The sequence below is a fragment of the Tasmannia lanceolata genome, unplaced genomic scaffold (assembly GCF_043159265.1).
Source record: "Tasmannia lanceolata isolate RefF3 unplaced genomic scaffold, GAP_Taslan_0.1 ptg000005l, whole genome shotgun sequence".
Classification (NCBI taxonomy): Eukaryota; Viridiplantae; Streptophyta; class Magnoliopsida; order Canellales; family Winteraceae; genus Tasmannia; species Tasmannia lanceolata.
The window spans coordinates 5,850,998-5,863,380 of NW_027518682.1; the positions used below are offsets into that span (position 1 = coordinate 5,850,998).

At 37.8% G+C, this 12,383-nt stretch overlaps 1 protein-coding gene across 1 annotated transcript; it reads right to left on the minus strand.

Annotated features, from left to right (window-relative positions):
- Positions 1 to 10,597: 10,597 nt before the first annotated feature.
- LOC143876514 (Putative AT-hook DNA-binding family protein) lies at positions 10,598 to 11,910 on the minus strand. Its single transcript, XM_077378214.1, has one exon. It carries the CDS (start codon positions 11,653 to 11,655, stop codon positions 10,861 to 10,863), a length of 795 nt encoding a protein of 264 aa, XP_077234329.1. The 5' UTR covers positions 11,656 to 11,910; the 3' UTR covers positions 10,598 to 10,860.
- Positions 11,911 to 12,383: the final 473 nt, after the last annotated feature.

Below are 12,383 nucleotides of genomic sequence, written 5' to 3' on the forward strand. Positions count from 1 at the left end.
TGTGGCTGCTCTCACATGCAAGCCTTCATAAAAATAATTTGAAGCTCTTCTTTATATGGGATTTGCTAGCATCCATCTCAGAAGGCATTTCACAAATGGGCTGTTGCATGTGAGAGCAGCCACCTCGCGAATGGAGACAAAATCTGCTGAAAATTGAGCCTGTGTGGCTGCTCTCACATGCAACAGCCCATTCACGAAATGCCTTTTGCGATGGATGCTAGCGAATCCCTCTTCATATTTGTAGTATATATTATTTCTGTATACATATCAACAACGCATTGGGGCTCTTGGGATAAAGATAAGTATCTTAACAACTTTAATCATATGAGGCTCCTTGCTATTTGCATTAATAAGTGAATAGTACAGATCTTAGCTCGAATAAGGGCGCAATGATCATCATCTTTGCAAATTATGCACAGGAGCAGCCTCCTCCTCAACAAGGACATCAAACCTATTGTTGATTTTTCCATCTTGAGTTTTGCCTTTAATATGAAAACTCCCCACTAAAGAGTGGAAACGTCTCTCTCTCTCTCTCTCTCTCTCTCTCTCTCTCTCGTCACTTTTGTGATTATTCGAGAAGATGAAACACTTCACAACTGTAAGAATTTACCCAAACCTCATTTTCCAAAAAATAAAAAAAAAGAATTTACCCAAACCTCATTTTCCAAAAAAAAAAAAAAAGAATTTACCCAAACCTAAACTCGACCCGGACCTCAAACCTCGGGCCACTACCTCCACTCCACCTCTTATAAGAAGGTGAAACTTTCTTGAAAGTTCTAATGTGGGACTAAATATTCTTGCATTAGGGTTGAAACCCCCTTCACACACCCCTAGGTCTTGGGTTCAAATTTCAACTCATCACAAAAAACAAGAGCTTTTGAAAACAAGAGGAATTACTATTTTGAATCTTCAAAAGGTGCTTTTTGATCGACTTCAAAATTTCTAAGAGAAGAAAATAGACTACATCATAGAAAATGATCAAAAAGCTCCCGTGTCATCCAAACACCCCTATTTTACATAGGGCCATAGGGGTGCAACTCGGGTTGAAATTCTATGAAAAGGAAAAATCCAGGGTCCATCGGTGTTGAAATTTTCTTAGAAAATAGACAAAATTTCAATTTGGGAAAAAATGTGGAAATCTCTCTCTCTCTCTCTCTCTCTCTCTCTCTCTCTCTCTCTCTCTCTCTCTCTCTCTCTCTCATGCAATTAAATGTGTATACAAAATCAAGTATCATTCTCATAAGACTATTGAACGATTCAAATCACGTCTTGTGGCTAATGGTTACCCAAAATATGGTTTCAACTACTACGAGATTTTTGCACCAATAGTCAACCATGTCATTGTTCATTGTCTACTTGCTATAGCTACTATTCAAAATTGCTCCCTCTATCAATTAGATGTATGTGTATAATGCCTCGATCCCTACATTGTGATTTGGACAAAGAAGTTTACATGGCTATTCCGCCTATTTTTCTCAAAAGGGAAGCATCAATTTTTTTCATCTCGATTTTTTTTCATCTTAATAAGTCTCTCTTATGGGCTTTAATAGACATCCAAGAGTTGTTCTACCAATTTTCCACCGCGCTCCAAAACGCCAGCTTCAAGCAATCCAAAGCCAACTACTGTATGTTTTATTTACTTTCCATCCATTTATCCACAAGCATTGTTGTCCGGGTTTATATTGGTGCAACAATCAAATTTCTGTTGATGATCGAAAAGTGTTTCTTCACAACCATTTTCACATTAAGGACCTTGATCCATTAAAGTATTTTCTTAGCATTGGGGTTACTCGATCCAAGGGATCTTTCTCACTCAATGGAAATATTGCATGACATGGTACTCCATGGAACTAGACCGCTCACTTTGCTTATGGAACGGAACCTCAAAACTCACTTTTATAGATGAGGACTTGCTAGATGATCATGTTTGTTACTATTGTCTAATTGATCGACTCATATACCTCATCATCAATCAGTCAAAAATCACTTTCTCAATTCATATTCTTTGATAATTCATACACCAACTACGTAAACCTCATCTTGATACTGCTATTCATATTTTGAGAGACCTCAAATTGTCCCTCTTGTAAGTTCATGGATAGCACAAATGCAAGAGTTGAACTCTTCTTTTTCCATGCACACGGTTGCAACACACTGTCATATTGATGCAGTCCAAAACCCCAGAGGTTCCTCGTTGCATGGCAGCAAAGGCTAATTAAATAGATAAAATAAAGAAGAAAAAGACCCTTCAATCACCCGTCGTGGGGAATAGAATAATTCAATCACCCTCGAAGGGAATGATATTTACTTCGATCCCGTCGAAGTTGAGTTTCTCCGAGCGAAACTGGAAAATACTCAATAGTCCTTTGAGAACTCAAAAGCCTAAAGGCAAAATTTCACTCAATAATTCAAAGAAGTACGTTGTAATGCTTTCATAACACACACACACACACACACACACACACACACACACACACACACAAGACTAAGAAATCCTTCAAGCTAACTTAAGACCTAAGCAACTAATCTAAATCATCTGTCTAAAGCAACACAAATAAAAGAAACATAACTAAAATAACCTAAAATAGAATCTCGTAGTAGGCATATAGCACAACTGTAAATTGTTCATAACTTCGTTAAATCATGTCCAAATAGCGTGATCTTGTGCTCGTTAGATAAGTAATCGAAAAACCTTTCTAATGATATAAAAATGGAGCCAAACAAACAAGGTTTAATGCTTGAAAACTCGGTCACAAGTAAGATGATGAAAATAGAAGTTGACGAATATGAGGCTCGATCCACGCCGTACGTTCTAGGTAGTTTTTGTCAAAATCATTCTCCCCTAGTTCAGAAAAAATCATCCTCGAATTTTGAAGTGTCGAAGAATGTTAATCATCTCGATGACCAAATCCTGCTGCATAATTTCAAAGATAAAAATATAATCTCTCTCTATCTTGAACCGGCTTTAATTCATAAATATCGGTTCTAGCCTTCAGTGTATGACCTAATAAAAATGGATCGATACTCATTAACGAAGAAATTGACCTAATATTTCTGCATTTACCCATCACTCCAATCTCCATGTTGTCGGATCTAGTTTCTTTAAGTTATTCGTTTATGATTTCATAGGACACATCAATCTTCAAGTGAACCATTGATCACTTTGTCACCATCAAAAGTCAATGATTCACCATCGTAACTTTCAAGAAAGATTTAATATCCATCTTCTGAATATTTATCATATATTAGTGGTGACTCACAATTTATGATTTCCTGCTCTAATTAGTAATAAAATGATTTTAAGCCCGATGTTACCCCTAATCTTAGCATTCAACGACTCTCCTTTAAGTGATCAAAGATACTCTATAGCCATCACAAATCGACACAAACTTCGCTACCAAACTTCTTCTTTAGCCCAAGGAAAGAATCAGCTCTAATACCAACTGATGTAGTAAAAAAACTTAGAGGTTTCTCATTGCGCAATAACGAAGGCAAATAAACATAATAAAGAAGAAAAATGCCCATTCAATCACCCGTCATAAGGAATATAATACTTGATCATTGAACATGAAGAGATTTACTTCGATTCTGTCGAAGTCGAGTTTCTCAGATTGAAACTGGAAAATACTCAAAAGTTCTCAAGGAACTCAAAAGACTATAGGCAAAGTTTCATTCAATAATTCAAAGAAGTTCATTACAATACTTTCATAACATTATATATAAGATTAAGAAACCCTAAAAGATAACTTAAGACTGAAATAACTAATCTGAATCCTCCATCTAAAACAACTTAAATAAAAGAAATATAAATAAAATAACCTAAAATAGAAATCCAGTAATAGTTATGCACTACATCCGTAAATCATTCATAACATCGTCAAATCATGTCCAAATCACTTGACCTTGGGCTCGTTAGATAGGAATAAAAGCCAAGCAGACATGGTTTGATGACTGAAAAGTAGGCCACAAGTAAGATGATAAAAATAGAAGTTGATGAATATGATACTTGTTACACGCCGTACGTTCTTGGTAGTTTTCGTTCACATCAATTACTCACATAACTTTGGTATGTCCACGTGTGGTTTTCAATGTATAATTATATCCATGGGCTTATTTCACCCCCTACACGACTAAGTGCATCACCCAAAAATCAGCCTTTGACAAATATGTGAAGGATCGAGATTAGGCTCACTGGAAAACATGTTTTTCAATCCCAGCCCTTTACAAAAAAGTGAAAGGCTGATTTATGAGTGACCCACTTTGATGTAGGACACTAGTTACTAATTCTTTGGATTTTATCATTTTAGAAAGTAGGTCATTAGTTTCTTGATTTATTAGGATTTTGTTTCCTAAGTGCAGTAGGATTACCCTTCTACTTAGAGGTGTTCTAATTTAGTTACTTTCTTTATGTGTTAGGATTCTAGATTTTTCTTTTAAGAGAAGTTTACTTCTTTAGAGATTGCTTTTCTATTATATAAAGGCTGTAGTTAGAATTAATCAATGAAATAATATCAAAGACATTTTGTCTCTCTATCTCTCTCTTCTTCTCCCCTTTCCTAGTGGATTCAAGGGTTCTTCTTCTTCCTAGTGGATTCTAAGACAATTATAGGATCGTATGCTTCGAGTACAATTCCACATTTGATCCACTGCGTTAGTTGGTATCAGAGCGAGGTCTCCTCGGATCGGACCATCTTACTTCAACGGCAAACACCACCGTCAAGAAGGCTTGGATTTAAGACACGGACTTCCCGCACAAGCAAGTTTTTCTGATATTTATCTAGGTTTTGTTCTTCAATCTCATCTTTATCCTACCAAACTCCATCAACAAATCTCATCTCCCATCTCTACCACCATCCACCACACGAAAAAAAAAACCCATCGATTCTGCCATGTTCTAATCAATGCTCTTACCCTTGTTTTTCTTAGAACATTAACCATCTGATCCAAACCTCCATATCAGCTATCCCAACCTAGTTTCACCTTTTAAAAAAAATAAAAAATCACATTTCCTTGTTAGCCAAGACCCAATAATTCGTATCTTTTGGCTGTCAACAAACCTCGAAAATTTAGCTCCCACACTACTTTATTACTATCTCCATTCTACAATAGATTCTCTCTCTCTCTCTCTCTCTCTATATATATATATATATATATATATATATATATATATATATATATATATATATGAGAAAACAGTTCCTACACACATGTGTAGATAAGTTATCTACACACTAGCTTAAAATACACTGAGGGCCACATTATTTGGGTGATCCAAACCATTCATTTTTAAGGCCCTCTCATAGATAGGGTGTCCACAAAAAATCAGATCCGTAGGATCATTCTAACCATTCGAACTTTGGAGGCAAAAAATGAACTAATTTGTGAAGGTTTAAAGACATCCATTTTACCTCCACAGATCGTAGGGTTGTGATGATCCTATGGATCTGATTTTTTGTAGACACCCTATCTATGTGAGGGCCTTTAAAATGGATGGCTTGGATCACCCAAACAATGTGGGTCCCCACTGTATTTTAAGCTAGTGTGTAGAGAACTCTCTACACATATGTGTAGGAACCGTTCTCTCTCTCTCTCTCTCTCTCTATATATATATATATATATATAGAGGAAAAGGATTGTATGCTCGAGCGTACCAAGCTTATGGTACGCTCGAGTGCCCCAATCACATGGGTCCCACATTTTTTGTGGTGATCCAAAGCATTCATTTACAAGGCCCTATCATAGATAGGGTGTGTACCAAAAATCAGCTCCATTGAATCATCCAAACCCCTCCAAAAGTGAAGGGCAAAAATGGGCAGATTTGTGGTCTGTCCATTTTGCCCTCCACAAACGGATGGGTTAGGATGGTCCTATGGAGCTGATTTTTGGTACACACCCCATCTATGTAAGGGCCTTTCAAATGAATGCTTTGGATCATCCTAACAAAGTGAGCCCACATGGGATTGAGCACTCGAGCGTACAATCATTTTCCTCATATATATATATATATATATATATATATATATATATATATATATATAGCAATTCCTCTTTATAATCTTAAGGATAATACTCTATTCATGATGGAAGTTTAAGATTACTTAGTTTCTCTTTACTAAATAAAACAAGATCACATTAACTTTTATTTCTCTTTTCTTTATTCTTACTCATTTGGTATCACCTCTTTAAACTGTCATAATGACTTTAGAATGGATCAAAATCTTCTAACTTTTGGATAGAGGAGAATTTAATCTCAAAATATTACAACCCAGGGTCAACAACTTTTGACCTCACATAGAATATCAAGTTCTACTTGTTGCAAAGCCTTGTTTAGAAACAAATTAGCTCATTCCCATTTAACGTATTAGCCGCAAAACCCTTCTATTTTATCTCCTGAAACCTTGTGCAAGCATCCTTTCCAAACCTATCCACCTTTGTTCCTAACCCTTAAAGTAGGCAAAATTCACCTTAACTATCCATGGATCTAAGTTTTGTCCCTCCTTTATTTGGATGTGTTGATTGTGAGTCGGCATGGATTGATTCCATTGAAGATTATATATACAGATATGGCTTGAGCCACGCAGAAGCAATTAAGTGTACAAAGGCGACCTTTGGCCTTCATGCAAAATCTTTCTTGAAAAAAAAGGACGGTATAGATTGGGACAATCATCGTTCAACTGTTGGTATGAATTACGTGATTTGTTTATAAAAGAATTCGCGCAAATTGCCTATCAAGAGTCTTTGATGATCCAGGCTAAAATGAGGCGAGAGAAAGCCCGGAAGGACAAAGTTCGTGCAAAGAGAAAAGCCGCGTGTCTTTTAATACAAAAGACATGGCGCATATACCGGGCCAGAAGCGAATATAAGAGGTACGTGAGCTCTGCAATTAAGATTCAAAGCTGGTGGTGTGAAAAGATCGCCCAAGTTGATCATTTGTGCACAAAATATGCCGCAAACATCATTCAGAAAGCTTTGAGAGCCAAGATCACTCGACGGAGAATCGTGATCAAATTCTTAGTTGGAGCGTGCGAGTCACAAATGGCAGACAAACTCTCTCTCTATGACAACGATGTTGATACCGAGCAAAGTGAAGGATATGTTCTTCCACAATTACCCAGGATCAGAGAGTTTATCGAGGCCTTGATTTGCAGTCGAATCAAGTCTAACCTTCTACGAGGCAGATAGAAGTACCTAGTTCGATGGAAAGGATCTCAATTCCAAGTCGAAGCAAACAGTTTATCCACAAAGATCTATTCCACTAAGGGTGTAAATTTAAGCTTGTTTTCTTCCTTTTGTCTAAACTCGAGGTCGAGTTTCTTTCAAGTGGGAGGGACTGATGTAGGACACTAGTTACTAATTCTTTGGATTTTATCATTTAGAAAGTAGGTCATTAGTTTCTTGATTTATTAGGTTTTTGTTTCCTAAGTGTAGTAGGATTACCCTTCTAATTATAGGTGTTCTAATTTAGTTACTTTCTTTATGTGTTAGGATTCTAGATTTTTCTTTTAAGAGAAGTTTACTTCTTTAGAGATTGCTTTTCTATTTTATAAAGGTTGGAATATGTGAGTTAGAATTAATCAATGAAATAATATCAAAGACATCTCTCTCTTCTTCTCCCCTTTCCTAGTAGATTCTAGGGTCTTCTTCTTCCTAGTGGATTCTAGGACAATTATCGGATCGTATGCTTTAAGTACGATTCCACGTTTGATCCGCTGCGTTACACTTTTTTTTGACATAGGATGTCCCCACCCCCTTCGGGAGTAGGACTAGTCCCTACGGATACATGCAACGACCCACTCACCACGTGTATAAGGTAAGTCGGGGGCGGGATTCGAACACTCGTCAACAGGGAGCAAACCCGTGACTTCATGCCGAACAGCCAACGCCGCTGCGTTACACTTTGTAGCCACTTGGTGAAACAATCTCTACATTCATTGGACTGATATACGCATACATATATAAATGTTGCTAGTGTGCTTGACAATTATTTGAAGTACTTGGGAGTTTGAGAATTTGGTTCTCGTTGATCATTGTGAGGGACACAAGTTGGAGACAGAATACCTAACAATGCTAAACTGCAGTTGTTTAATAATGATTAACATTAATTAATTAATTGTCAAGCTGGAAGGCTGAAGACCAGGTCTTCTGTAAACCCTTTCAATTTTTATTATTTTATTATTACTTCATCTTCTTCTTTCTTTCACGTCTTAATTAATTTGGTGGTTCTTTTCTTCCAAGTTCTCATTTTCTTCATTCTCGTTTTCCAAACTGTAATAAACAACTTGCCGGGTGAGCCTCGTGATCTAGCGATTAGGTAGAAGGATCCAAGTTGCAGCGTCAATGTGTCAGGGTTTGACCCCAGCTGACTCACCCAAGAAAATTAAAAATAAAACCAACCATCGCCTTGTTCTATTAATTTTTTTCCTTCTAAAAGTTCACTTCGTGGAAAAATAAGAAAATAAACAACACAAATATTGGTTATAAAATTGTTTAAAGACCACAAGTTATTTTGAAAACAATATGACCTGCAATCCATAAGAACCCAATTTGGGTGTCCTCGATTATTTTCTATTCACATTGAATTGAATTAACAAACACGCTGTATCCTCGTGTGTAATTGTTGAACATTAACCGTAAAGTGCAAAATTTGATTGAATTTAAAAACTTCTTTTGCTGTCAAGCATCAAAACTGTAAGGTTGTATCAGAAGGAGTGTAGAAGAATAGCCATTAAAAAAAAGGAGTGTAGAAGAATGAATGGATGGAGGACAAGTATGTTCTGTAGAGTTATAATGGTCAGATACATTGAACACAGTCTTAGAGATTGAGGCTAATTTGATCCAATTTTCTGGATTTTTTCTTTTGTAGCATTTAAATGTAAATGTTAATTTCATGTATAGAGAAGTTTTACTAGATATATTAATTCCTTTTATTGTCTGGGAGACCATGAAAATCCATCTTATTGAAAACAGTCTGAGATGAACACGATAACCTAGCTCTGATTCCATGAAAACAGGTATAACCATTGATTTGGGCTAATCTTATATAATCAGAAGTCTATTAACAACATTAGGACTCTTAATTTTCATGTTTACAATTAAGTATGAATACATATGCTACGGAAATTCTGCAAAAGAGGTTCAATAACACATAAATCGTTGAAGGGATATGATTTTTTAAAGAAAATCTCAATAGCTTGCATCTAAGATCTTTCACCATGGGATGACTGAATTCCAAATTGATAGATACTCTTGATCTTCCATGAAAGTTTTTTTTTTTTTTTGTAGACATGGCAATCGATTTAATTAAGCACTCATTGCTGATTGGTTATAATTTCTTCTATGGGACTTTCCTTCACAGCTAAGACTTTCCCATTCTTCTAATGAGAAGTTTCACTATAGAACAAGAGTTAGTATAACTTATGGAATACTAGATTGAATTCATTGTTACTGTAGGCCACAACCATTCCAACCATCGATTCCATGGTAGGTTGTTTTCTAGAGAACATGAGAATTGAAGGAATTAAAAAGAGTGACTATAAACTACTATAAATTATGTCATTGAAGTCACCAACATTTATCACCAAAAATAAGGCAAGGGAGAGGGGTAATAAAGACTAAAAATACAAAAATTTGCACTGAGTTTCATATCACTGATCGCTTATATATGGGAACCCAACAAAATGTTAACATGAAATTGTTAGGCAATTAGCAAATATTCATGAGTTTATAAGACAGACACCAGGTGGTGGTGGACGAGGAGAAAGAGACGAGAAGTAGGAAAAAATAGAGGAGAACATTTCTGGGCTTCTATTGGCTGAACTTTAAGTGTAAAATCCAAGTAAATCTATGAGCTCAAAGGAACCTTGCATTTGGAATTCCAACTAATAACAGGAGGCCGTCATCTAAACTCTAGCAATGCCTGACCAAGAGAGAGCTTATATAATAGAAACTCCATAATAACAACAAAAGGATAGGTGGAAAGTAGTGAAAAATATTGAACGAAAGTTGGTGCAAGTTAAAGAATATAAAGTTTTGCTATGTCATCCTGAGTATTATTCTTTTCAATCAAGAAAAGAACAACTTATAACAAAGAGTATTTTAGGTTTGTAAACTTATCAAAGATAAAGATGCTTGATTAAAGAACTTGTTGCTACATTTATCATATAGAACTACTAGATCTACAAAAACAACCAGTTTGCCAGCATTGTAAGCTATTTTTTTACACCTTAAGTCACACTACAATTAATGCAGTTTAGTGAAATCCAAACGTGGAATCTGCAATGTTTCCAAGACAGACATCATATTTCGTAGACTATACCATAAAAGCCCACTTGAGGAAATCAAGTAAAAATCCCAACAGCTAGGAACCCTACCTTCTTAAATTCTAATACTAAAGACTAAAAATTGAAAAGTAGAAATCCGTCACCTTAAATCTTGCAAGATTTATCTAAGAACAGTTGAGTCACAAAAAACCCCACATCATCTACAGCTCTTAAACAGAGAATCATAGTGCAGTGCCCAACTATGAAGAGTAGAAGAAATACTAATTGCTAGTACTAAACACGAAGATGATGGTTGTAATCAAGCACCAAGGCCCAAAAACACAAACCATTTGCTTATGAAAAAAAAGAGAGAAAGTCCCATGAACACAAACAAGATGATCTGTAGGAAATCAGGATCAAAACAAAAAACAAAACTACATAATGAACAAGAAAACTAATTGTACAGAATCCATGAATATCCTGACCTTTCCAATCAATAAGACGAAATCGATTCCGCCCTAAATTTGATCTCCCTCACCCCAAAGATTACAACAACAAATCCATTGCCGCCAATTTTCGGATCGATAACTCCTTATCTTTCTCAGTACGGAGGCCGCCCAATTGCATTACCCGCCCAGTCCACCGGTAACTGACAATTCGCCATATTAAGCGGCAAATTATAGAAAGGCAAAGCCGCGGACGGGTCCGGAAACGGATTACCGATCCCGCCACCGCCAGAGACTGGCGGCTGTATCTGTAACGGCTCTTCCTCATCCAACGGCAACCTCTCATACGCAACATTAGTAAACGACGCCGCAATCACGATCACGGGCCCCGCCGCAATCAGCGCTCCCACCACACTCCCTCCGACGACCTGTCCCTGCCCGCCCGCCAAAAATATGGTCAGACTAGTCGCACCCGGCGGTGCCGGTGGCGGCAAGAATGAACCCGATAGAGACAAAATCTCGAACCGGCCGTGTAACGTGACGATCGCTCCGGCAGCCCCCGGCTGGCGGAGCGTTACGTTGGTGACTATACCGCTGCCGCTTAAGATGCAGATGCCTCGCTGCCTCCGGCGAGCATACGTGGCAACACAATCAAACACATCACAACCGTTGCCTACTTCGAGGATATGAGCTCTGAGAGTGTTGGCGCTCTCTCTTGTAATAATGACCGGTGGTTTTGGTTTGTTTTTTGAACCAGGAGGTCTGCCTCTTGGCCGGCGGCCCACGATGTCGCCTAGGCCGGTGTTGCCTGTGACGAGGTCTAAGCCTTGGCTGTTGTCGTCTCGGTCGCCGGAATAGTGAGCACGTGCGTTATCATCGTCGGAATCTTGTTGTCGGTGTAATTCCTGCCGGTGGAGCTGGTGGATGTAGCCTAAATCCAACCCCGCCATCTACACATCCACAGCAAGAAAAGAAAAAAGGAAGAAGAAAGAAAAAAAAAATGAAATTTGGATTTTAATATTAAATAAAAAAGAGAAACGAAAGGTCCGGAAATCGAACCCTAACCCTAAGACCAAATAGAAAACGAGGATCGAGTGCAGAGAAAAGGGAGAGAGAGGAGTCGTCTGTAGAAACGAAGCTATTCTTTTAGAACACGATTTTAATAAATAATAAGGGAGAGAGAGGGAGAGACGGGGCGTATGTATCTGTGTGTCCGTGTGTGATATGATAAGACTTGTTAAGGTTTTTAATAAAGAAAGATGAGTGGTTAACTCTAGTTAAGAAGTTGACCTAGGGTTAGTACGTGAGTGGGGCCCCGGTTACAAGCGAACGGTATGGGCAACAGGGCAAGTGGCTGCGGCGGGTGGGCCCCATCTTGTCTCTTTGGGCGGCCTTCTCTCATTCGGCTTGCCTTCCTTGTAGCCGTCGGCTTGGCTTTTAGCCGATAGCAATTTTGTTTTCAATTCAAAGAGTGGAAATCACTCTCCATTCCAACATTTCCACCCATTCTGTCAACATCTTGAACGTGGACGGTGGACCGCGCTCATTTTTTCTCGACCGTTCATTAGCAAGACTCGAAGGATTGAACGGCTCGGATCCATTCGGTAGCACTACTTTCCTCAGTCGTGGCATCTCCCCATCTTTCGATCACGTCGGATGAAATCATGGGATTCAATTA